Raw genomic sequence first — 26,505 nt, 5'->3', positions numbered from 1 at the left:
TTGCCAAAATAGCCGCCTCCTGTCTAGTATCAGATAAAATTGCATCCCTTGATAGCGATGACGAGATTACAGATTTAGGCAACCGCGTCAAATCTTGGTACCGAGACGGATGAGACAACGTATACGTCTTTTCTGCTGTCTCGAATCTCCAAAGGCTGAATGAAGAGAAAGCTCGTCCGATTTCTGGAAACGGATCCATCGGCTACGGACATGAGCCTCGTGCCACTTACGGACTTTACGAAAAAGCCGTCACAGACAGGGTGGGACATCCATTGCTGAATCATGTCGGGACTCCAGGACGACTTTTGTGATAAGATGAGGATTGCTGGAGGTTGGAAAATTTCACCTCCCTATCCCGAAAATAGCTGCTCCATCCGGACTGATGAGAGCCAGATTCACGGTTTTTGGCATTATCCTTCCAAGGCATCCAAGATTGGGTGTAAAGCCATGCGACCAGGCCTGGCAACAGAACCGTTCCAATTCACAAGGTGCAAGTATTGGTACCATTGTACCGTTATCATTGGATTGACTAGAGAGTAGGCAAATTTCGAGAGTCCCCCCCCTCCCCGGGAATGCTCAAGCGACGTAATGCGGAGGATTTCGTCTCGGTGACGGACAACAAAGTATAGAAAGACATTCGTCAATAAGATCAACACGATGCTTTGGCCACATGGTGTCGGTCGCTAAATCGCACGCCGCCCATACCAGGATCCGCGTCTGATGTTGATGATGCTTGGCGGGAAACCCCAGCGGACAGTTGCTTATTGTAAAGACGGACCCCGTACTTCGATACTCTAGTATTCGTAACAAAAGAAAGGGCAAAAGGTCCTTGTCCGGTTAAAGTCGAAATTGGTGCGTGGGCCGATTTGCATGGTCTCCTGAATACAGACGTGTTGGAGGAGATCTGAAGCGACAAGCAGGCCTGGCAAATGCATTACTCTATCATGAGCGCTTTTTGACGCTTTTCGCCCAATCAATTCGCACTCAAACGACCCGATTCCGTCGAAATCGACGTTGCGCTCAGCATGCAAGCTCCACAATAGCATTTGTGCATCGCCTTAAACTAGACCAGCACGCTTCATGATGCGTTTGACGATGCCCAAAGAGATGTTGAACCTACCCGTGCATAGAAAGAATCTTTCTACTTTGGTCGCTGCAAGGCCTAGAATATCGCCTCATTAATTTATTTGTGTTTATTCTGATGTCTCCCAGAAGCCTGTCCCACAGGACCTTTGTCGCAATCATTACAGCTCGTGAGAACCATGATGCCCAAACCATGGAGTGTTGCTGGAGAGCGCGTGGCAAGGGGATTCACGACAAGATCTCTGGTTTCAACCTACCGTGCTCATAGGGCCTCAATAAGAGTGATTGGGAATTGGCGACGGCGTCTAATTTAATTCAAGCTACATTGTCTTCAGTTGCTGCCAGCCCGCCAGCAAGTTGTCTCTGGAGACAAAACTACCTGGGAAAACAGCGAGCTCTGAATCACTGGCGAGACGGGTGGCTGGCCATGCTCTTGAGTGGATGGTCAGCCATCAGGATAGTGAAAACGTCGTGGCGAGGACTTGCGATCGATGAGGTTTGACCAAGATCAAGCCACCGGTCTTTGGGTCTGGAAACGGCTCTGGAGGATACGAAGTCCTCTTAAAAGGGACCACGAAAAGATATCCGCATTAGTATGAGTATCCAAGAGCTTTATCTGCAGGTTGCTAATCAACCACGAAAGAGGTCTCAAGCAGCGTGCGATGAGAACCGAAAAATTTGGGTATTAGTTCCAAACGCGATTCGCGCGACGATTGGCTCCAGCAGCGGGCGATTTTCCCTTCTTTAGCCCAAACTTTGGTCGCTAATTCCTGTTGTGTATAATTATGAACTGTGTATATTTAAAACTTGAGCCCCTATCAGTATGCAAGACATCATCATATGACTATTGTTAGCTTAAACTTCAAAGTAAGGTGGGGTTGTGCGCATTTTCTCAATATACATAGTTCGATGCTATGACACAAGACTCGTAGTGGGAGGCAAAACATTGAGGGGATGCAAATAATTCAAGTACCTGGCTGTCGCGCTCCATATTATGATATACTGTAGTATACCAGGGTATACTACTTAAGTACTGTATCTGCCATAGACTGTGCATTGCGACGCTGAGAAGCGTGGGTGAGGGAATGGGGGGAAAGTCGCTCGATATCTTCTTGCTATCCAACTCACTATTAAATTCGGAAAAAACTCACCAGGGGATAGCTGCCATGTGGTGCTCCTTTCCTGTCACGTCCGACTTGGTGAGTTTGGGGATTGTCTAGGGTAGGCTGATTCAGTGTTCTACGGAGTACGATCGGTTCCGACCGGAAGAGAACTTGCAGCGCATCAAGGTATGTTAGTTTGCGGAATGTGCTATTCATGTCCCATTGCCTTTGGTTTTGCTTTGCATCGGGCAATTTGCGCTTGTGTCGTTATTTGACGGCGGCGTTGGTATAAATGGTGCAAGATGTAGGACTGTCAAGTAAAGAAGCCTTGAGTGACACAAGAGTGCATGCAAGTCACACCATGACTGGGGGGAGAAAATATTCACAGCGCACCACGAACACGTGTGTTTCATGCGTGACCTTGAGGGCTGTATTGATTTATGGATTTTGTCGTACAGTACTGATATTGGCGCGCGTTACAAGTTTTGATTCCCGTTTCGCCCTTGATAGGTCGCGACAAGACAGTCTTCAGCTACAATGGCAAAAAGAGGTGCAAAATAGAGGCAAATGAACAGCAAGACAAAAAAAAAAAAAAAAAGAAAGAGACAGAGAGAGAGAGACTCCCCCCGGTGTACACAAATTCCCAATTACTGGAATAGAAAGGAAAATAATCAGGCAGCAGAATTCCTGCAACAGCAAGTGGTTCGATCAAACCCAGCGTGCCCAGTCAAGATGTTTGCTACCAGACCACATTCATGCTTCAACCCTCTTCGTTCAGGTCATGAGATGGATCATGGATTGACCCCAAGTGCCTCACGACGCGACACGTTCATTGGTTTGTGGTAATGGATTGCTCAGAGTAAATTGCATTATGGCCGGGCCTGTGCTGCCATTGGATGATTTTGCACCGCGATGGTGCCGCAGGGTGCCTCAGGGTGCCTCATTGTGCCTGAGGCAGAAGTACCGATGTGGACGGGCCGAGAAATACGCGGCTGGTCTGAGGAATACGTCTTTGGTGAGAGTGCTGGCACGGCGCTGTGATGCCTGGGGACATGGGGAACAGGGGTTTTGTTCTTTTGTTCAATGTTCAACATTCAATTTTTTTCTAGACAGTGCTTCTGTCGGTATTAGATGGACCACCGCACTGTATGCGGGCATATTTCTCAGCCCACATTGGCAGGACCAATTTACAAGCACTGTATTGTGCACTGTCGTAATAGGACTAAACAAATCGTATATGCACCGTGCGCAGACCGTCTCCGTGCGCGTAAATCCCTGATCGCCATGCACACTGTATCTGCATCTAGGGACCTGGTGCCAGATTCCGGGCTCGGGACTCTGGCTGTCTCGCATCCGGCCTGGACATTAAAATTGATGCCTCCAGTCTCTGCTTCCGCCTCCACACAGCCAGCCAGGCGGCATGACATGCACTTCAGCCTCTTGTCCGCCAGAATAGACGTTTTCCATGTCCATCGCGACAATCGTCTCCACGGGCTACCTCAAGTGCGGACGGGAGACGCTCTAGCTAACATCGCGGCCACGACCGAGGCTGCGGAGCGCGTGCTGACTTTGCTAAAGGGCAGCCTCGCACGTTGGCTTCGACTTGGTGAAATTTCTCCTCTGTTACAGCTCTGGCCGTTCCATGCCCGGCCTTGGGTGAGTGACTTACTGTGAACTCAGACCAGGCCCTCTCTCTCTCTCTCTCTCTTTCTCTCGCCCAGCCCCCAGCCCAGCCCAGCCCAGGCAAAGGCGAAACTCTCCGTCCACCTTCACACCATCTCTTCCCCCATCATCATTCATCCATATCCATTCTTTTTTTTTCTGTCGCCTTCATTCCTTGCTTTGCCCCCATCGCGCACATCGCTCCTCACCGCGAATATATCCTCCCCGTCGCCTGCAGCTTTGCGCATTACCTCTGCTGCTCCGCCCTCCGATTTGCTTCGACCGCCGCGACCGAGTCTCTCACCCCCCTGCCCTGCCGTTCTGCGTCTGCCGTCCGCCGTCTGTCGTCTGCCGCGACTGGTGTCGACTGACTGACTTTCGCCCCTCTCACCCGCGCCACGCCAAACGGCCACACCGGCTTGAGCTGCTTGGACTGTTTTGCTCTGTGCCGTCGTCGTCTTTTGCTCCGCTACTCACGGCCTGGCATCGGATTCGTGGGGTCCTTGAGGCACATTGTCTTTTTTCTCTTGACCTCAGTCCTCGCCGGGCGTCCGCTGTCACCGTGATATCCTCACCTTACAACCCCCCCTCCACCGGCTCGCTCGCGTCGCAGCTACTCATATACACGCCGTCATCATGGCCATGAACCCGAATATGGGCATGGCCAACATGAACCCCATGGGCGGTGCTGTCGGCGGTGCGCCAATGCCCATGATGAACAACGGTGTTGCCATGAATCCTCAGCAGGCTGCTGCCGCCGCCGCCGCCGCGAGACAGTCACAGCTCGACAGCCAGCGCGGCGTTCTCAACACCTATATTTACGAGTACTTCCTCCGCTATGAAATGTTCGACTGTGCTCGTTCGCTGTTGTCCAGCAATCAGCAGGTAAATGTCCACAAGGACGGAAAGGGTGGCAACGCGGCCAATGGCGAAGATCCCATGGACACAGACTCCAAGGATGATTTGGATAAACTGCCCGATGGCCTACCGCCTCCCAAACTCCCCATGCCCGCGTCCGACTCTTCGTTCCTGTACGAGTGGTTTTGTCTCTTTTGGGATATTTACAATGCTCAGCGTGTCAAAGGTGGCAATGGCACTGTTAACCAATATGTCGCTCACACTCAGGTACGTTTGGACTTTAGCTGCTGTTCCTCACATCTTGCCACGCCTGTAACATCTTGAAATCAACGTGTCTTGTCCCGCATCAACTAATGTCAAGTTCCTTTACAGCAACAGTCTCGATTGAAACAAAACCAGCAACAAGAGCTTCTGCGTCAGATGCGCCCCAGTGAACTTGCGCAACAACAATATCAAGCCCAGATGATGAGAATGCAGAATGGCAACATGAATATGGGCATGAAGCAGCAGAATACCCTCGCCCGTGCTGCCATGGCTAATAATCAGAATAAGTACGCTCTCATTCAAACCATGACTGTGTAAAACGACACAGTTGCTAATTGCCATGTCTCGATCTAGTCCTCAGATGATGATGCAACCAAACAAGCAGAACCAGATGCAACGTGATCCGTCTGGCATGGATCAAAACCGCGATCGCCCGTCATCACCCGCGTCCGGAGAGAATGCGCCGTCACCTTCCAAGCGACAACGTATTGATGGAGGAGCACCCTTTAACCCTAACCAGCCAGGAATGGTGGCTAACGGTCGACCCGCTCAAGGCATGCCCGGACAGCAGATGGCGAACACCCCAAATATGGCCGCTGCTCACCAGATGTTGGCTGCCAATGGCATCAACCCGAATAGCTTAAATCCGCAACAGCTCCAGAACTTTATCAACGCCCCGCCAGCCGCCCAGCAGAAATCGATTGCGACGTACTCTCAGAACCTGCAACAGCACCATGGCTCCCAGATGGGCAACAAGCAACAGATGCCAAACGCTGGGGGGCCTCAGAACCAGGGCTCGCCCATGATGGGACCAGGACCAGATGGAACTGCTCTTAATGCCTTCTACAATCCCACCGGTGAAATGGGGGGTCCAGGGGGGATCCGGCCGGGCCCTGGCGGTGCCCAAGCCGCTGCTGGCAGCAATCACGCATTGCAGGACTATCAGATGCAGTTGATGTTACTGGAGCAGCAAAACAAGAAGCGTCTAATGATGGCTCGCCAGGAGCAGGATACCATCACTGGTATGCCCGCAAGAGACGGAGCTGCTCCCGGTGCTCCAGGCCAGCCAGGTCAAGGGCCCAACGGCCAGCCCTTCCCCGAGGCTTCTCCGCAAGCGATGCGATCTGGGGCGTCACCAAACCCCGCCGACCAGATGAAGCGTGGCACCCCTCAGATGAACAATTCGGGCATACCATCACCGGTTCCTGAAGGTGGCCAATCGCGCGACTCCCCTAACCCTGCCATGAACTTCATGGGTAACCAAGTTGACCCCAACATGGCACCTCACTTCTTCAAACCCGGCACGGACATGACCCAGGCTCAGATGAACGGTATGAGACCACCAAGCTCACACCCGGGCCAGCCATTCAATAGCCAGATGAATCCGCAGCAAATGATGGCCGCCCGCCAAATGCAAGGGCAACAGGGACAGCAAGCCGGCCAGGGCGCACCGGGACAATGGCAACAGGGTCCTAATGGCCAACCGCCGCAGGGTATGCAACAGAACCAGCAGGTGCAAGGAACGCCGCAACCGCGACCGATGGGCCCGCCTTCAGCTCCTGCCGCCACTGCAAATGCAAATAGTCGAACGACTGCATCACCCCAGCAAGCTGCGGCCGCTCCTCCGACGCCAAGTCAAGGAAACAAGCCTGCGCCCAAGAAGAAGGAGACGAAGGCTGCCAAAGAGAAGGTAAAGGATACACCTGTCCCTCGCTCAACACATTTTCCATTGTTATTTTTTTTTTTTTTTTGCTCTGGAACTAACATATATACAGCGTGCCGCTGCCGCAAAGAAGGCCAGTCAAAATGCCAATGCTGCAGGAGCTGCTACAGCAGGTGAGAACTCGGGCGAGACAGAGGCTACACCAGCGACGCCTATTACTTCGACCAACTCGGGATTCAACAAGAATGCGCCCAACGGGGCTGCTGGCGCCAATGCGCAGGCTACCACGGCCGCGACTGCCCCCACTGCTCCAGCTGCTGCGCCGCCTCCTCAAGCAGCACCTGTGCCGCCTCAGACCCATGGCGATCCAAGTCAAAACGGAATGATGGACAATTTTGGCAGTATTGTAAGTTTGCAAAGGAGTATTGCATATATCTGGCGTCCCACTAATTGCCTTCTTAGATGGAGTTTGGATCTATGGAGCTTGCCAACCCCCTGCAATCCGGCGATGTTCTGAACGACTTTGATTTCGACTCGTTCCTTCATGAAGACAACACTGAGCCATTCGACTTCAACGGCTTCTCCAGCATGGAAGGAGGCGATCCGATTGGAGCCGACTAAAGGTTAGCGATACGGGAACAAATCAAACATGCATATATGCAAGGATGAAAAGACGAAGACAAGTTTGTGAATTTCTTATGGCTCTGACCAGTGTTTCTTCTACTTACTCTGTGTGTCATTGTGGCTCAACTCTAATCTGGCATCATTCGACACGGCGTTTCAGGGGGCTTTTACTATATCATGGAATTTCCTTTTTTTTTTGTTTTTATGCGGCGATCCAGGCTCTCGGGAGAGAGAGGTTACGGATTACAGATGGGAAAAAAGAGCCGTTGTTTGTTGAGTGCCATCTCTCTGTATTCCTTTTGATTCTTGTGTTATTTCCCCTCCGTCCCCCCCTCTGTGTGTGGTTTGGCTCTTTGAGAGTGTTTTTTATTTATTTTGACGTGTCACTTTGACTTGCTGCGGGGAATGGCTGGGTTTCAGGCAGGTGCAAGGAAATCGAGGAGTTGTCGTTACCGTCTCCCGAGTGTTTATGTTTGGTCTACGTCGAAAGCGGTCTTCGAATATATCATACCACGTCCTGCATGCCGATCAATCACAGTGATAACGGTGCTTCGACGCCTACTTCTTTGCCGACTCGAGATGAATGTTCTGATGACTCTTGACAAATCTAGAGGAGAATTTGGTTCCACCTTGGAACATTGGATGTATGACCATTATATTGACATAGATTTGTATGCGAGTCCAACTCAGCAAACCTAGATGAATGACACCTAAACGCCACACTCCATTATGAACCCATCAAGCTAGGACTAAATGAGGATTCTGTCCCCAGAGCGAATCAATCATCCTCAGGGGGCAGCTCGTCATCGATATAGCGCACCAACGAAACCCTCATTTCAGTAGTGTCATTTCCCCGCAGCACATCGCTGATAAAATGCGCCTCCACCTGCATCTGTACCATTTCCAAAGCACCTCTCAGCACGCCACACAGGATATTCGAGTACCATAGTTCGTCCTGGGCTCGCCCGTCGTCCGGGAGCTCGACAAAGTCGGCAAAGGGATTCTCGTCGAATAGCAGCGAGAACTGGTTATTGTCGGAGGTCCAGTTGGTTATTTGGGGTGTGATGTTGAGGAATATTTTGAAGCCGACCTGATTTTCGTCAGTGAACTAACTGGACGAGGGATGCGGCCGAGAGACATACTCTTGCAATCATGTCGGCTGTTTCCCTAAAGTTTGCACACCGCTTCATGGTGTTCGACTTGGCGAGGTAGTCTTCTATTAGGCGTAGGCCAATGTTGTAGCCCATCTTGTCCAGTTGCTTATTCACCTCGGCGTAGTCATTGTCAAAGTCCTTGCAGAGCTGGGCTACGACGGTGCCGTACGTGAGGGTGACGAGTTCGGCGTTGACTTTGTCGATGCGCGTCCTGAGCGGTTAGATGACCGGCGGGTAAGAGGGGGGGAGACGGAGGCGCTCACTTCCATATTCTGGACATGTTAGTTGGGCACTTGGTCTTGCGATGGGAGTGACTGGACGTACTCTTCGCCTACGCGGGAGGCTTTGCTCGCCGCCATGATGAAGGCGGGGCGAGGTGTGGTGTAGGAGGTGGCTCGATTGCTCGCAATGCGGAATCAGTGACGGATTGGTAAGGAGAACCGTTACCCGGAGAAGCTTTACAAAAGGTAGACTGTCGTAAACTACCCCAATTAGAAGAGCTTCGTCGCAAGTACAACTAATCCGCTGTGCTCGAAGCTCAGTAGCGGGGACGGAGGTGGTCACAGGCGTACGTACAGCAACAGAGGGAACAATCACCGGCCCGACCGCCAATCGCAGACCCGCAGTGGGAGTTGGAGCTCAACCCCAGTTTTTCGACATGGAAAAAGTTCCCTAGCTGCGATCACCACGGCCGCAACACGTACATGGTGACGCGATAAATTCGATTTTTGGCAGTTTGCAGACGCACCGACTTGTTACACTTCGAGATACTGGACAGCCGAATATCTCAGCATCAGCCTTTTCCCCTCTCAGCTCCACCAAAATGTCTGCCGAAAAACGTCCCGCAGAGGACGACCCCAGCTCGTCACAAATGCTTGTCAAGAGGCAGAATGTTAGCACGTCAGAGGGTGCTCTGGCGCGCCTGAATGCGTCCAGCAATGCATTGGTTCAAGCGGTGTGTAAAAGTTCACCCGAATAGACGCGAATTCGGCTAATGTTTATTTAGAATGCGCGAACGAGCGCACTGCAAGCTCCGGTGATGGAGCTGTCGGGGCACACGGGGGAGGTTTTCACAGCCAAATTTGATCCGACGGGCAACTTGATCGCATCGGGATCCATGGACAGAAGTATAAGTAAGTAAATTGACGAGGCGGCGCGGTCCGCAGCCCGAGAATATGCTAATAGAATACCTTTAGTGCTCTGGAGGACGTATGGCGACTGCGAGAATTACGGTCTATTAAACGGGCACAAGGGCGCCGTTCTCGACCTCCAGTGGTCGCGGGACTCGGAAATATTGTACACCGCATCGGCGGACATGCACCTTGCCAGCTGGGACCTGACATCCGGCACGAGGATACGCAGATACGTGGGGCACGAGGAAATCGTCAACGCTGTAGACATCACCCGACGCGGCGAGGACCTGATCATCAGCGGCAGCGACGATTCCACCATTGGCATCTGGGACCCGCGCAGTAAACACGCCATTGATTATATCCAGACCGACTTCCCCGTCACGGCGGTGGCCATGTCTTCTGCCGGAAATGAGATCTTCGCAGGCGGCATTGACAATGACATTCGCGTGTGGGACCTGCGCAAGAAGTCGGTTGTGTATTCTTTGCTGGGACACTCGGACTCCATCATGTCGCTTAAAGTGTCGCCCGATTCTCAATCACTGGTCTCGTACGCCATGGACTCGACTGTCAGGACGTGGGACATTCGTCCGTTTGCACCTACGGAGAGACATATCCGCACATTTGACGGCGCGAATGCCGGCGTGGAGAAGAACCTGATGGGCGTGAGCTGGGACGCCGACGGCAAGAAGATTGCCGCGGCGTCGGCGGATGGAACTGTGGTTGTGTGGTCGAGTCAGAATGGCAAGTTGTTGTACAAGTTGCCTGGGCATAAGGGGACCGTCAACTCTGCCGAGTTTACGCCGGGCAAGGAGCCGATATGTAAGTTATATCAAGACCATTGTTTTGACGCGCTCGCTAACTTTTGGTAGTGCTCTCCGCCTCATCGGATAGGACTATGCTTTTGGGAGAGTTGAAATGATCCTGAAATAAGGCTGTCTTGGTGGCATGGACTACGAATCACGGAGTCGCAATCAATAAGGGCAAGGGCAAGCCGAGCAGAGCGATTCGGATGTACGCTGGAGCAAGCCGGTTCGTCGTCAGAAGGAGAATTAACCCATCCAGCGTCACTGCTGTAACAACAATCCTGTCCATGGCTGGCGGGCTAAAAGAAGCACTGGAAGCTGTCATTTGCGCAGACGACACCGCCCACGACGTGGTCAATGGTCTCGATTTGAAATTTGGAACGCAAGTCATGGAAGACGAAAACGGCGTTTTGGGACCTTGACGACTAATCTGTTTACGGTGCTGGAAGTCAATCTTGATTAATGTACGAGAAGCCCTATGAACTGCGCGGCAGTTGTCTTTGCTAGAGAAAGAGCAGTTCCTGACGAGATAGAAGACTAGGTCTGCGCAGTCGCGCTGTAATATACAAAGCCTTTGTCAAGTCGAGATATGCGCCGTGAAATCTTGACTCGTTGCCTGTCTCGAAATGATTTGGGGTTTCTATCTGCAACTTCAGTTGTACCTGCAATCGAGTGAGGAATATACATCTCTGAATTTATTCCACAGTCTGGCTCCCAGCACCAAGAGCCTGCGGGCATGACTTGAGCACTGCCGATACGTTTCATGCAATGACATTGGCTACTGAATCATATAGCGTCGGTGGCAACGAGCAGACGATCCCTCGTCATAGACATAGCTCTGACCGCCACTTTTCCTCCTTCTTTTCTTCTTTTTTTTTTCTAAAATTTAGACTGATGATGTGTTTTCGGCAGTTATAGCGATAGGTATATACATCGGACGCCTGGCATACGGTGTACTGGCGTGTTCAGCAGGCGCATCTATCTACGTCGAAGCACACTCTGCACCCGATCATTTCGAACCAGCACATCATGTCCATGATATAAAGTAAAAGGATGCTTTACATTCCAGAGGGCCAGATGGGCCGATGGATGGATGGGGTAGCACGTCCGTGCATGCGCCATCATTTCTACGGGAGTGCCGAGGCACCATGTTGGGCAGATTGTCTTTCATGTCACATTCACTTCACGTCGCTCTGAGAAGGAGCATTCATTGCTTTGGGAGGAGCCAGCTGGTGCTGTGAAGAGTTTTATTCAGAAACTACCAGACTGCAAAGTTCCTGATTCTGCATGGATTTGACAGCCAGTACACCTCTGCTTGCAGGCCGGATAGCACGGCCATGGTCGACTTAAGGTGCGTCTTACCGTCATGGCTGGAGGACGAATGACCGCGCATGGCCCGCTGACGTCTTTGGCGTTGTTGAAAGGAAATACAGAAGATCTCAAGACCAAATTATACCTCGAAATCGTGTGGGGCCCCTACTTTTGGCAGAATGGTTCTTTCTTACAAGCGTAAACCCGTGGCAGCAGCAGCAGCAGCAGTGGTGGTTACAGCATGTGCGGCCAGTGTCCTCGAATGGCTGCTCGCGTGTAACCACGCGCCTGGCCGGAGAAAGATCACCGGGCCCGTCAAACGAGGATTCTCCAGGGCGGTAAGGGGGGATATACATGTTCTGATTGACGGGGCTTCTTCCATCGTCGATAGTGCGCCAAGACCTCGACGTGGAGTAGGGATCTTCACCGGGGCCGATATTGGGATTGCGGTTTTCGCAGACTCGGGGGGGCTGGGAGCCTGTTTGTCTCGATGAATTTCGGCCGCAGCCTTTGGCATATTGATTCGAGCCAATATAGACATGGCAGTTGTTGAAGACTTGGTGGGGCTGGGAGGCTGTTTGGGACGATCCTCGCGTGTAGTCAGAGCCTTGGTCCATGTCCCTGCCGTCGTCTGCGAAGTTCGAGCCCTGGAACGAGTACGCCCGAGGTTCGCGCCTGAACTGTTCATCCATGTCGGCCACCGTCTCTTCATAGCGGGGTCGACTCAAGGGTTGGATCAGGTCTCGGTGAGAGTTTGGGGGAGGGTTTGGGGGAGAGTCTCGATGTCCTCCTGGGTCCATGGCGAGCTTTCAGAATCGGAGCTGTTGTTCTATCTGGGGAAGTGGTGGAAAGTTGGTTGTCGTTGCGGAGTATGCCAGGAACCACGATGGAGCGCCGAGTGTCGCAGTATTTAATGCCCTGGGGGACTCTGGCGTTTGTCGATACAGTCTTGGTCAGCTCGTCGGGTTCGTCTCGTTGAAAAGGCGCTGCACGACGAGTGTTCAAGACGTGTGTGGTGTTCATCTGGACTACAATGCCTGCAGCTGTTGATGGCCACATGGGTTCACTGAAAGGCCATGTTTCGACAACCCATAGCTGAATGGGAATTGTCAGATGCGCGAACAGCGCCTGATTACTATTATCCTATAGTCCGACTCCTTCAAGGGACAGAGTGAAGGCCTCTTGTGACTCGAATTCACACACATGCTCTGTTCGGTATACGAGGCATGAACATGCATCTTGACGATATGAATGCAAGGCCAGGTCCTTTGTGGAAGTGTGGCTTAGGATGCACGCTTCTTGGAGCGGCTAGGAGCAAACTGACGTATCAGAAGGGAGCCATGTTCAACTTTTGTGCTGGACACGGTTTTGTAAGCCTGTAACGTTTCCACGCGGTCTGTAGGATATCATGTTTGCTTTCTGAAGCCGAGCACACCCAGTACCGAGACTTTCTGGGCTGGCACACCGTCTGGCCATGATGAAAGAACGCATTGAGTGGGAGCCCGGCCCCTGCTTTCCTCCTTTCTTTCTCATGATCCAGGGCTTCTTTGTGTTCCTTTGTCCTAGACACACGGGCATGCTCTGTGTCTGCCGTCGGATGGGCTGAGTTATCTTTTAAGCCCAGTTAAGCCCGTGGCTTGAATGTGTAAAGCCGAACTTTTCCTTTGATCTACGCAAAGGCGCTGAAACTGTACCACGGAGGTCTTCTCCGCATGAATCTGCATCGCGCAACAAAGAAACCATTGGAAGCACAAAGGACTCATCAAGCCCGTTGATCATGTGAGTACATATGTATTCATTGTCCATACTGAAGGCCCGTACCACCTCAAAGAGGCCCTTGCATTATACTGCTCAGCATGCAGTCCTTGTGTACAATTGTGCTTGTGTGACGCGACTTGTGCTCAGAGACTCCCGCATACAACCACGTCCGAGGAGCATCCATTGCCAGGATACAGCACGGACACAGCTAGGTTTTTTCTTTCTTTAGTAAGCTAGCATCTAACAAATATTATTACCTCTTTTCTTCATAATGAACTTTTTTAAGCAGAAAAAGCATGCCCCAGAGCATGAGGCATCGACACCCGGACAGTCGCTATCGGAAGCGGCTCAACGCCAGCCAAACATTACAAGTTGTATATTGAAAGCACGATGGCAGCTATCTATTGAGACTGATGTACGGGAGAATACAGTGAGTCAACTATTATCCCCTCGCATACCACGCCTTGAAATTGCCTCGCAGCCGCAGATGTGATGGGCCCAATCCCAGAAGCTGGCCTGGTCATCTTGCCGGAAGCCAAAGATATCGGTACTGTTGAGGCTTCCCTTTAGATATTTTGATATGTAGGCAAACTTGGACCGGCGGTCTCCTTGCTGCCCGTTGATGCCACCGTCATTCTACTCCCTGTGAGGTCTGTACATGTTTTTGGCCGCTTCAGTGGTGAATTTATTGCTGGGTATATTTATTTGCAGCTTTTTGCTTATAGCTTCTGTTCCAGGGTCCAATATAGAGGGCACGGAAAGTGATGAGTTAGTCTGCCGGTACTCTTATCGCCTCCCTTTCCTGCTAAGAATAGTCGAACGGCCCGCCAGATAAGTAGGCTGTATGAGCTCGACCACCGATACGGTTGCTCGCCTCGAGCATGGTCATTTTTGTAAAACCTGCCTGGTGTGAGATCAGGTAGGTCATCAGACCGAACGTGTCAGCTCCCACAATGGCAATCTTTTTGCTCTTGGCGGCGCTGACATCAACCATACCGGGCTCTTTTCGAGACAGATGCTTCACCCTGTCAAACCAGGGTCCCGGCGTGTCAATGCCGTTGGCTCCTGTCATGGCGATGGGCTCTGTGACTCGTGACGCAATGTCAGCCGAGCACTCTTGCTCACTCATGTGGTAGGGCATGAAACGTATACTGACGGGCCCGTCGTCTAGTGGTCGCTCTATTCACTACTCTATATAGATCTTGCGGTGGGCTTCGGCCGGCCAACGTATCATTCTTTTTCTAGGCTGAAATACACCAGTCGGTCGGCGCGTTCTGTGGGATGATGCATGCAAGTCTTGAGTCAGATGTGGTGCATTCTCTCCTAGCAATAATGTGATGATTGTCGCTCAGATTTTGCCTCGTATGCTCTGTAAGTGAAAGAAGTTAATCCAGATACGCATTTGGACTGTAAGACATGAATGTTTACCAAGCGAGAGGTTATTTCTCTTCGGATTTCAAATTCTAGTGAAAGAGAGTGGGCAAGACATTGGACAATGGGTGACAGGCAGTAGATGGCGAGAGACAATAATTGGTGACCCATCATGACAGCTTAGTGAGATTTTGAGCGACCCTCCTATTCGAAGTGAATAAATTATGAAAGGATGCGGTTCCGCCGGTGTAGACGAGGTCTTTCTAAGATCAGAGCTGATATTTGATGCTGCCCAGCCCAGGTGTCGCCTTTGAGCTCAATATAGTTCAAAAGTCCCGTATCTTGGCCTTTCCCTTTTCAGATGTCAGAATAAATGAACAAGATGGATTCCAAGTCGCCCTCAAGTGATGCACTGTCCGCAAATTTGGCACAGTGTAATGTAGGAGCGGGAGAGGAAGAACAGGAGGGACATGATAGCTTTAGTATATCGCATGCCATTTATTTCTAGGAAAAGAGGTATTCCGTGCCGCTAAAAAAAGAAAAGAAATAATAACCTATAGAGTATAGCAAGGATATAAAGCACACCGGCAAATAAAAGGTCACGTTGTGGAAACATCGGTATGCCGCCGCCAATTATTGCATGACGCACATCTTGGCCAACAATTGTGTGACCGAGGACCATTCTTTATTGTAGGCATTTTAGGAATCGCGGACATGTCTGACGCTACTGTCTCACAGCATCTGGTGTTGGAAGCGCCCGACCCTGTCTTGGCCAAAAATGCCGTTGCAGAGCGAACTGGAACAACGTGGTGCAAAAAATAAACTGGCAGATTCAACTGACATCAATGGACAGGTCCCCAGTTTTCCGGGGGTCCAAAAAAAGAAACAACAATGTGGCTCTCCCGCCGGGAATTGAACCCGGGTCTCAAGCGTGACAAGCTTGCATACTGACCACTATACTACGGAAGATGGAATGGCTTTTCGAAGCCATCGTAGTGTGTTGTCATGTCTGGTCCGATGTTAATTATAACTATAAAGGCTTCATTCCACTGGCAACTCGGCCCGATTTCCAGCATACTCATTCATCACCTCAAAGCAATTGACAAATGCACAAAAGTGTGTCTTTCAAGAAACAGCCAACAGCAGCAATAGGTCTATACAATTTTATTGCCATATTTCTGATCAGCCTTGGAACGAACTGCATGGGAACGATTGAAAACTACATTTCTCTTGGGCATTTGCTCCGAGTTCGGCAGGCCCGTCTACCACGATACCTGGCCCTAGTTGGAGTTGTCGCACTTTGGCTACATTACAAGCCGGCACATTTTTTTAATGGAAATTTGCACCTGGTATTGAAGATTTGCCGAGAATTTGAGACATCAGTCGGGCCTGTATCTAGGAGGTTCAACAAGCCGGGCCGTTTCAATGTGGCTCAAAACTAGGTGGCAAGGTTCAAACCAGAAGCTAGCTAGCAAAACTAATAGCTACGACCAGCTGTCCAGCGGAAAGGTGAGTAGATAGATTCGGTCGAGGAACAAGTCCACATTAAACATGGCCCGTAGCTGCCAATTGTGGCAGCCATGGCTAGCCGAAGCTATTTCCCATGTCATTGAAGCCTCGTGAGAGTAGCCATTGTCAGTTTTAGCTTGTAGTCTATCATGGAAGTGTTATTTTACATATAGAGAATTGACTGGTGCATAATCTTGGTGGAAATGACACTACAAGTCAGAAATAGGTCAATAATATCTCGGTCACTGTTCTGCTCTGTCTTCGTCAACCAATGCCCGGGGAAACTTTGTTTCAGCTTCAGAACACGAAGTCGATTGACATGACTGCCAGTTCCTCCCAGACCAGGCCCTTTCATATTCTCATATTCCGTAATTTACCTAGCGGCTCTTTTTGCCGATGTTCGCTCCGAGGCTACAAGCTGGCTAGTGTTCCTTCGTAAGACTATCAACCATCCTAGGCAGGTTCGCGCCCGAGAACGGTGCGATAGTGAGAGAAAGACTATGAGCCATGGGATGATGGAAGATCCGGGGGAAGGAAATGAGGAAGGGATAAGGATCGAAACTTCTGCGTATTCAGGAATCGGATATCCAACATGTTGGGTTCTTTGCGTTTATTCATTTGCCTTTACATCCTGCCTTTCTTTAGAAACACGCAGAGGTCGGTGAGGTTAGCTGAGAGGGAAAGCATCTGGCAGGGATACATGCGGCAGTAAGACAGGCCGCCGGCCTCTGAGTTGCTCGCCGTCTCAGTTCCGGGTCGAAATCCTTCTCCCGCGCCTCTTGTCAATCACACATGTCTACATGATTCCATATCAACTGCCTCTCGACGTACGCCATACAAGGCATGGCATGGCAAGATAATGACCTTTGACATGCGCGAGGATGTTGTGCTATAGGATGTGCCTGAGCGTTTGAATCACATGGATGGCTTTTAAAGATTCTAGAGCGTTTTTGTAATAATATCAGAATGGTTCTTCATCATGCTCGATTTCGTGCTATTCTAACCACATGGACAAACAAGGCCGGCGCCAGACCTACCCTCTGAGACGGCAGAGCCACCACAATTTGTAATAGACACATGCAAGACTCTGACAAGCAAAACTTACAGCATTAGAGTTCTCGAGAGATATACAGCGTTTACTTAGTGGTATTACCTTGCGACTAGTTGTTCCCCCCGGCTCGCGAGTCGCCTACAGCATTCAGAGCCGACCACCAAGCTCTTTCTGAACACGGTTGGCTCAGTACGTGCTGGAATTGCTTATATCCCTATTTCTTGTCTCGCGCAAACAGGTCAACGTGTACAGCTCTTCCAATGATAGGGCTCGCGTTATCCGGCCACATGTGTGCTTCACTTGGTGGTGAACAACAAACGATCCGGCCACACATCCACGTAAAAGTGGCTACCCAGCCACGAAATCGATCTCAAGGCGATAACATCGTATTTGGCGAGTGACGTACCTACCCCCTTTCTTTTTTCAGAGCTGGACGAGTCAGGGGGGAGACAGCACGGAGAATATCAATGTTGCCCTGGCTGACGGAAATCATCTCAGCATACCAAGACACATGCCGTCGAGCCGTTTTCGCCAAGCGGCATGACATCCGTCTCCCCTAGGCGGGATTCGACTCCCGAGTTTTTCAATCGGTAAGCCTTTGCGGTGGGTCGTGGCCGTCGACAGTTCTTTCGCACTTATACTATCTCTTCGCCCCGCGTTACAAGGTTCCCGTGGTTGCAGGGAACCGGCACGTCAGCCGTTCACGTCTTTGGGATAAATGCAGTCTCTAGAGGTGGAATATGCTGCGGTGCTGGCGTTATCCATGATGCGTGTTGATCAAGAGAGAACCGCTTTGTCCTGAAAGCAGTTGCATACGCTCAACCTCGTCGTGTCGTGAAGCTCGCCATCGTTCTTCAGACCTAGGAGATATATCAGTTTAAAGCAGATGTTCGCAATAATCGTCTGTTGTGTCATGTCGGCCGGTTTTCTGAAGATATACAAGGCTGCTTGAGGTTCGAGAATCCATCTATCAGGGTCGTATCTTGGTGGCAGAGTATGGCACCCAAGGCTCATTCATTGCTCTGCGGCCCTCGAGAACCAACCCTCCGTTCGGTGCCGTCAATGTGTCGTGTGTCGAGTTGGAGCCGTAAAATGAAACGTCACCCCCCCTCCGATTGGGTTTGCCGATGGTTACAGCTTTACAGCTCGCTGTTTCCCCTGGTTTTGTTTCCTTGTCCGAATCCTAGCCTTTTGCAATAAGCTCGAGGACAATCTGCATCCGTATCGACATTGTTTGTTTCCCGCTGGCTTGCTCGTGTAACCGGCTCTCTTCGTCGTCGTCGTCGTCAGACTTTGTTCTCGTGCTTGACGATGAGGAGGTCGAGGTATTGGCCCTCACCCAAATCTCTAGGTCGTCCATGGTAGACGCTTTTCCGGAGGCTCAACTGACCCTGAAAGCTGGCCGCGTCCGAGAAGGAGAAGGGGGTATGCGCCTTTTGTACTCCGTATCGTCTTCGAATCACCCGTACTATGGAAAACAGTACCCACAAACGCAGCTCAAAGCATGAGTCGCGGCAAGCGGGTTCTTGCAGGCTATACAAAAGTTCCCAACCAAATCCGGGGTGTAGGTGGTACCATGTGTAGGCCATTCTGATGCAAACTGCGGAGTAACGGGCGCGGACTCAAGAAGGCTTGAGAAGGTTGCTTTCGCGAAGGTGACTCTGGGCTCGGGACTCGCCTCGAAACCCAACAGGATCGCAAAAAGCAAAAAAACACATCCCCTGCTTGGTTCTCGATGCTTCACTGTTCCATCGTGTCGCAACCCCCCACTCGTGTCGTTGCTCATTGACGGCTCTCATACGCAGATGTACGGGGAGGCCTGATGCGAGGGTCAGAAACAACCAATTGGAAAGTTTATCTGATGTCAGGAACTTGGCATCTGCCTGTTATTGGATCGCCAACAACCGCAGGGTCTCAGTGCAGCTTCTACCCCGTCCGCCCTGGGCTTGCTTGCCTTTCCGGCGTCTCCACGGAGGCGAGAGCGATAACACGCGTCTTATTCCCCTTCATCATCAACCTCCACCGCGGCCAGATCTCGCGGCACGACCAATACCTACATGCCTTGATATCAGTACAGAGTACGGAGTACTACTGCTACAACATACTCGGGTGCTACCCACAAGCGGGCGGATCGAGCCGTGTCCATGACAAGACGTTTCATGCAAAAGCCAAACAAGGGTGAGCCGGCACGAACATGTTGGATCTGGAAATTGGTTTCCTGCAGGCCATCACGGATCTACACCCGTTTAGGCCAATCCTCCCGACCATGGGCTCGTCCAACAGGGGTCTGCTGCGCTTGCTCGACAGTTGACGCTTTGTTGTTTTGGCAGCATCGACATTCCGGATGAGCGCATGGGAGGCGAAAACGGTCAGAAGACTGTACATACAATGTATGTATGCATGCCCATGAGTTTGGTGGAACAGATCGACCCATCAGCATTTCTCGTCGCGGTTCCCTGCTACCAAGACGGTACTCCGTAGACCACCCTGCTCTTGATGTCTTGCAATATCAGCGGCTTTAAGATCCTGTCATCTGGGTTTAGTGGCCGATTCATGTTGCACGGCGTCCCCCAACTGGTCATGCGGCTTTTGAAGAGCAAATATAGTAACGCGAGGTATATTTGAAGTGCCAAAGTGAAATACTAACCCCCCCTTTTCGCGGTGTCGTCCTTGAAGTGACCCAGGCCGAGTATTCCGTACTGCATCTCGACTCACGCTGCTAGTCGTAATACACGGTCCAGATTTCTGCAACCTGATACCCGCCCTCCTTCCATTTTGATTTAATTTTCTCTCGTTCCATGGCACCAGCTCTTCTGGGTATAGATTAGACCACTGTTGAAGGATGTTTAGCAATCAGCTCTCATGGTTTACTTGATCTGACCGACGTTACTTCTCTTTGACCAAACGGCCCGCCCATGACAAATTATACATATACGATGGCTTAATACAACTCGTGCCAGCCAGTGTGGGATGGGAGACTTTCCGGGCCCCCATTTAACATGCCAAGCGATACGTCGTTGCATTCGAAAGGGGCTCTTTGTCCCTGGAAAATGCCGCAACTTCAGCTTCTATACATGGCCCTTCTTCATGGTCCCGCCATTTCCAACAACAACATGTCACACCAACAACTTTCTATGGCCTGGCGTTTCCCATCTCAGTTCACGATAAGCCACATCTTCCAACGCCCATCTTTGCTGCAGGCCATCCCCACCTGCATCAAGCTTACAAAAGAAAGAGGCTGTATTGTCATCTGGCCACGAAGGACTCACATTGAGTAGCAAAGTAGTCTATCCTCAAAATGACTCTATATAAACACCATCTCCAGCGAGTCCATCTCTTCGCTGGACACGGCTGTCTCTGTAGTAGATGGGCTTGACGTCGGACAAGGGAGAATAACCGCCTCTCTGCGTCCCATGCGGGTGACTTTGGGCGATCAGATACCAGACTGTCTCGCCCAGTCAACCAAGCCAGGCCCTTGCATCACCTACGGATGGCTCCCCGTCTCTTTGGAGAAACTCTTTCATGCCATGGAGACGCATTCTCAAACCTGGGCCGTGGTATTGCGGCGAATAGCCGGCTTTGTATGACATCCCTTGCGTCCAACGTTGTCATACCCACTAGCATGTCATTCTCTACGCCATGCTGTGTACTTGTATTCATCCACCAATTTTCCAGAATGTGAGCGGAAGGGGGGATGAGCTGTTCGCAACCATATCTGCCCAAAGAAGACGAAACGTGTTACTGGGATGAAAATACCATCTAGTTCTGCCGGATACCTGCACCATTCTTACTGGAGGCACATGTGATGGCACCCAGATGGACATCTTACCGCGATATATAGCTGAAAGTATAGCACGGCGGTGCTTCACATAGCAGTGTAGGCGCACCGCGTCCAACATTCACCAGCCCGCCCACAATGTAGCATCTCCAAGGCTCTCTGGCAAACAAAGTCTTGAACATAGTTCACCACCGAAACCTGATGGACGTCTTTTTCCACGAAAAAAAAAAGAAGAAGAAGAAGAAACAACAAGCGGTTCGCGGAAGGAAAACATGCGCCTCATTTCCAGCGTCACGGAGGCATCAACTTGCAAAAACAGACACAGGAACAAGCTGTACACAGAGTATAAAAGTGGCCGCCGTCCCACGGTGCGCAGAGACTCTCATAATGCGACGAAAGGGATGCCATCAAGTCCAGGGAGACGACTATAATAAACCACGGTAGGAGTCAAGCAAGACCCGGTTCACACGGGTGAAGAGCGAAGCCGTGTCTCACTGGCAAAGGCCCTCACGACTCACGAGCGCCCATCTCGTCCCGTGCCACACATGACGCGTAGTCTCAGTGGGCGATGAGGCGTTTCTTTTTGTCGCGCCGCCCTTTTTTCGACTCATCATATTCATTCAGGTCTTGCTTGCAAAACCGGACCGGCAAGCCAACTTGACGTGTTTTTCGAACCAGACGGGTGGTGGTTGGGTCCCCCGGCAGCGCTCTCCTTCCAGACGGTTACAGCACAGCGGAATTGGGAAATATTTAGCGACGGTCACGGGCTTTGGTGCAACCCGGGGGGGGTGTCTTGGGTCTTGTCCTCGCCTCTCCCTTTTTTTTCTCGGCCAAATAAGATGGTTTTGCCCCGTTCTGGCGCCATTTCCTGCTCCTGCTTGTTCGACTTCATCCTATTCCTCTGAATCCCATCCATCGTCAGGACCACTCAGGATTTTTTTTTTCACGGCCTTCTTTGCGATGGCCGTCGTTGATGACCATCTCCAGTGGGGTCATTCGCGGCTTCAGGCCTTCCAGACAAGAGGAGGATTGCCTGCGCGGACTGGAGGGATCGCGCAGTTGGCTCAGAAACAGCTCAGCAGGGTGGTATTCACACTCCATGAGGGAGTCGAGGTTCCACCGCGACGAAGCAGCCCTAACCAAAGCAAGCAGGTCAAGGTACTTGGGGGGCGTTGGCTAGTGGGCAGCTATGGCGCTGTCTCGCACGCTGACTCGACACGGGATGGTCCCAAGCCCTCGACGCCTCCAAGGACAGGGGCCGCGGCGGAGGTCGGGATGGGTCATTTCTGGATTCATTGGTCCAATGGCCGCTGGTGGTCGTTGTGCGACTCCATCACTTCTCAGGAGCTTGGCCAGCCCGTCACCATGCCTTGGGCGTACCAACCGTTCAGTCCGTCCTGCCCGCCGTACGGATGGGCTTGGGGCCAAAACAGCCATTCGCAGCTAGCCACCGCCGAGTCGATGGTGTTATCGTCTTGTCTGTTGCGTGTGTGTGCGTGCGTGCGTGTGTAGATGGATGCGTATGGCGCATGTATGTACGGTTGGTTCGCAGCGCTTTGGGCTCTCTCCGCCTTGCGTCTCGAGGAGTCGTTACTGGCCTACCCATCACTCCGCACAAAGAAGCGTTATGTATGCATGGAGCGTCAACACCAACCCGGCGGGATGAGCAAGTTTGATGGGCCTTACCTTACGAAATGGCGAGACAAGAGTCTCTGCTGGTGGATGATGCCGGCGCCCCGGCGCAAAAGCTGTCATGGTGCAGCATCAGATGTCCACAACGCACCGCGGGCTTCACGGGATAAGCGCGCACAGGCTTTCCCACCCGGGACTGGTTACGCACGGCGATTCCGTAACGAGGCAAGACTTGCGCAGCCGGCGGGGGGGTTTGCCTGTGCTGCCTGGCCTGGCCATCTCGTCCCACGGCACGGGGTGCGTGTGTGGCACTTGAGAGCAGTTGAACCAGCACAACCGCTTGAGCCGGTACCAACGGGACGGATCCGACGACTTTGGGAACGATAAGCTCGAATTGATGCAGGGCGTGTGCTTAGCAAGGCCGTCGTCTATTCACCCCCTGGATCCCCTCTCCCCACGTCCGTTTGGTGCGCTTTCGTGTATCCGGTACCCGCACCGCAGCTGCGGCCGCCGTGTGTAGGCTTGTACCCGCAACTTTGGCAGCCCCGTGATAGCATGTACCGCATGTACTCGGCATACTAGGCGTTTGGGCAGATCGGACAAGCAAGAATGTCGACCTGGTTGCATCAGCAGTGGACCTCTCAGCCCATTTCCCACACGGCCCTTCTTGGCCCTTTAAAAACGACGACGACTGCTGCTAACCAACTGTCCCAGACGACGGTGTGGCAATCTAGAATTACTGGGTGGTTGTGCATTTGCGTGTTGTGTCGAGCCTTTCTGCCACGATCCTCCAGGCGCCGGGCTCCTCGCGGGGAGAAGAGGGCAAAAAAGCAATTAATCGATCTGCGTTTCCGTTTTGAGTACCCAATCGTCCTATCCCATCAATCACATCGTCCCAAGTGTAAAGTCCGCCGCAGGTCAGTGGGATGTTGTGCGTTCTCCCCCCCCATTCCAACCACGACGCTACGCCGTCGAGTGAACTTGGTTCGAGTTTTTGACACGGATGGGCCATAGAGAATCATGCAAAAAGCCCGCATTGTCACTTGCAGGTAGATCAAGCGAACAAATGCAATGCCAGTCATAGGTTCATACCGCGGCTGCGACTCGTGTCGTAAATGGAAGAAGAAGGTACCAGACCAGATTGACAACACCAAGCACCACTGCCGGCCCCCATCCCCATCCCCATCCCCATCCCCCTCGCCTCTGCCGCGACTGACATGCGTCCTTCACGTCTATCTAGTGCGATAGCACGCAGCCCGGGCAACCGTGCTCGCGCTGCCGGACAAGGAACATTGCCTGCGTCGGCGTCGGCCAGCAGCGCTTCAAGTTTATAAACCAGTCCTCGTCCTCGTCCTCGTCCTCGTCGGCCTCGTCGGGCGGTGCTGCCGCTGCCGCTGCCCACGGCCAAAAGGTCGTCAGCCGCTTCGTCGAGCACGCGACGCCCCTGGCCACGGGCAGCCCCAAGTCGCCGCTGCGCAACGGCAACGACCGCGTCGCCGACACGCTCGTCTACTTCCTGGCCTCGACGCACCAGGGCTACAACCTCAAGCCCTTCCGCCTGTCCGTGTTTGGGGAGCTGCCGCGCCGCATCGGCTACTCGCCCGCCCTCGACGCCTCCCTCGCCGCCTTCACCAGTCTCCTCGAGACGCGGCAGTCGCCCTCGGAGCAGCTGAACCCCAGGTCGCTGCAGCTGTACGCGTCCGGCCTCAAGGCGCTCGAGACGTCGATTGCCAACCCGTCGTCGAGATACCGCTCCGACACCCTGTGCGCGGCCTACATCCTGTCCGAGTGCCACATATGGCAGGGACGAAATGCCAAGCTCTCCCGTGGACATGCCGAGGGCCTGGTGTACCTAATAAGTAATATAGCATGTCAGGATTTAAAAGACTTATTTCTCCGCGGCATATGCTACGCGATAACGGCAAACTTGGTAGGTCCTCGACGAGCGAGCAAACGGAGTACAGAGAGAGAGAGAGAGAGAGAGGTACATGAGGCTAACCGGTCTGCGCTCTAGCTACAAGACAGCGTCTTCAACCCAAACGTCAAGCTCAACCCGTGGATCCAGGAACTATACGACATGCCCGAGCAGCCGCTGCGGCCGCTGCTGGACATCCAGGCCATGTCCCGCCTGCCCACCTGCGAGCTGCGCGTCTTCGCCATGCTCCCCGACCTCATCAGGCACCCCAACGAGAACAAGGAGCAGATCCACTGGATCTACAGCTACATCCTGGACCAGTACCTACAGGTCAAGGTGTTCATCAGCGCCAACCGGGAGACGTCGTGCTGGAACGCCTACGACGGCATCATATGCAACGAGCGGCACGGGCTCTTCATCGCCATTGGCATCACGCTCAACGCGCTGCTGCGCGCCTTCAACCCCAGCAACATACTGCTCGTCAGCCAGCGGTCCATATTCTGCGCCGACGCCATCATCCTCGCCGAGAGGGCCAAGCAGGAGCGCCCGCTGGCCGCCCACCACGTGCCCCAGGCCATCGTGGCCGCGTGGTGCGTCACCGACGACGAGGCGACCAAGGAGACGCTCCGGCAGCTGATTGAGGACTACCGCTCCACGTTTGCCATGGCCAAGCTCGTGCAGCACCTCTCGTGCTGGCCCGAGGCCCCGGCCAAGCTGCGCGAGATTCCGTGGCTCACGCTGCCGCAGAAGACGGAGGCGGCGGCGGCGGCAGAAGCGGCGGCAGAAGCGGACGCGCAGTCGGTTGACACGGATGACGGGACGGAAATCATCGACAGAGAGACGCACGAATTTTGCTGCATTCTATAGCCTTTGGTTGACGGCGACGGGCTCGCGTGCAGGTTGTTCGAGACAAAAGCAGGCACACACGGTACCATTGTACTTGTCTAATCAGAGACGAGGGGGGGGCCCAAAAGAGGGGAGGGGACGGAGGGGGAGGGGAGGAGAGAATGGCCAAGGAAAAAAAGCCTGGCCATGGCTTTTTGTGTAGTCAAAGCTGCCGAGAGCGGCAAACTTGGACCCAGGAAGCATAACGACTTGGGTTCGCATGCTTGACGCGTCTGGCAGGAGGACGCGGGCTGAGCCACCAGACGTTTCACAACGGCGGGCGCAGCGCATGACAAATACACGGCGTCGGTGCGATGTCCATGGCGACGGGGCCATACTTACATACCCTTGATTAGATGAAAAGATACCTCTTGCCAACAACAATATCGTATCATTGTGCGTGTCTGTGCCGAGGAGGATGCTTTTCGCGGATCCTTCCGTTCCACGCTGGGTCAACATGATGATCCTTGGGGTGAAGCGGCGGGTAAAATTGTCAGATATCATATGGTCTAGAACGGAGAGGGGGTGGGTTTTATATAGAATTTTTAAAAAAAAAAAAAACGCTGGCTCGACTGCTGAGCCAGCAGTGACATGCGGTAAATAAGTAGTACTACATACAATATCCTACAAAAGGGCAAGCAATCAAGAGGTTGATCCCATGTCGATCCCGTAAAGGATCCGGCCCACTTGGCACTTGGGGAACTTTTGCAGCGCCCCGACGGAAAAAAAAAAAAAACATGGAGAGACTACATAGATGCTGTTGGGCCGGTCGATGCTGCAGTTGTCGCTGCAGACCACGATGGCTTGTGTGTCATTTGATACCAGTCCAACACAACCAACCAACCAACTCGCAACTTGCAACTTGCAACTCGCCCTCGTTGTTGTTGTTGTTGTCCAATTGCCTCTTCTGCGACGATGCCAACATGAACGAAGACCAGGCTTCCAAGA

At 52.4% G+C, this 26,505-nt stretch overlaps 6 protein-coding genes across 6 annotated transcripts; 3 read left to right on the top strand and 3 right to left on the bottom strand.

Annotated features, from left to right (window-relative positions):
• Window positions 1–4,484: 4,484 nt before the first annotated feature.
• MAA_00351 (SOM1 protein) lies at window positions 4,485–7,254 on the top strand (the record flags this gene model as incomplete). The annotated part of the gene is made up of 5 exons (XM_007818349.2): window positions 4,485–4,973; window positions 5,079–5,257; window positions 5,325–6,660; window positions 6,746–7,039; window positions 7,096–7,254. The coding sequence occupies 5 exons, from the start codon at window positions 4,485–4,487 to the stop codon at window positions 7,252–7,254; spliced, it is 2,457 nt and encodes an 818-aa protein (XP_007816540.2).
• Window positions 7,255–8,035: 781 nt separating this feature from the next.
• MAA_00350 (NO signaling/Golgi transport ligand-binding domain protein) lies at window positions 8,036–8,770 on the bottom strand (the record flags this gene model as incomplete). The annotated part of the gene is made up of 3 exons (XM_007818348.1): window positions 8,036–8,347; window positions 8,400–8,622; window positions 8,736–8,770. 3 exons carry the CDS (start codon window positions 8,768–8,770, stop codon window positions 8,036–8,038), a joined length of 570 nt encoding a protein of 189 aa, XP_007816539.1.
• Window positions 8,771–9,234: 464 nt separating this feature from the next.
• MAA_00349 (WD40 repeat 2) lies at window positions 9,235–10,769 on the top strand (the record flags this gene model as incomplete). Its single annotated transcript, XM_007818347.1, has 4 exons — window positions 9,235–9,366; window positions 9,418–9,544; window positions 9,608–10,363; window positions 10,510–10,769. 4 exons carry the CDS (start codon window positions 9,235–9,237, stop codon window positions 10,767–10,769), a joined length of 1,275 nt encoding a protein of 424 aa, XP_007816538.1.
• A 1,017-nt stretch (window positions 10,770–11,786) lies between these two features.
• MAA_00348 (uncharacterized protein) lies at window positions 11,787–12,458 on the bottom strand (the record flags this gene model as incomplete). Its single annotated transcript, XM_007818346.2, has 1 exon — window positions 11,787–12,458. The coding sequence occupies one exon, from the start codon at window positions 12,456–12,458 to the stop codon at window positions 11,787–11,789; it is 672 nt and encodes a 223-aa protein (XP_007816537.2).
• Window positions 12,459–14,221: 1,763 nt separating this feature from the next.
• Window positions 14,222–14,545, bottom strand: MAA_00347 (L-amino-acid oxidase-like protein; the record flags this gene model as incomplete). The annotated part of the gene is made up of 1 exon (XM_007818345.1): window positions 14,222–14,545. The coding sequence occupies one exon, from the start codon at window positions 14,543–14,545 to the stop codon at window positions 14,222–14,224; it is 324 nt and encodes a 107-aa protein (XP_007816536.1).
• A 7,540-nt stretch (window positions 14,546–22,085) lies between these two features.
• MAA_00346 (transcription factor Cys6) lies at window positions 22,086–25,539 on the top strand (the record flags this gene model as incomplete). The annotated part of the gene is made up of 4 exons (XM_007818344.2): window positions 22,086–22,589; window positions 22,638–23,054; window positions 23,998–24,687; window positions 24,772–25,539. The coding sequence occupies 4 exons, from the start codon at window positions 22,086–22,088 to the stop codon at window positions 25,537–25,539; spliced, it is 2,379 nt and encodes a 792-aa protein (XP_007816535.2).
• Window positions 25,540–26,505: the final 966 nt, after the last annotated feature.

This window comes from Metarhizium robertsii (genome assembly GCF_000187425.2).
Source record: "Metarhizium robertsii ARSEF 23 chromosome Unknown MAA_Scf_3, whole genome shotgun sequence".
Classification (NCBI taxonomy): domain Eukaryota; kingdom Fungi; phylum Ascomycota; class Sordariomycetes; order Hypocreales; family Clavicipitaceae; genus Metarhizium; species Metarhizium robertsii.
Note: the sequence above shows the minus strand (reverse complement) of the source record. Positions and strands in the feature narration are given on the sequence as shown.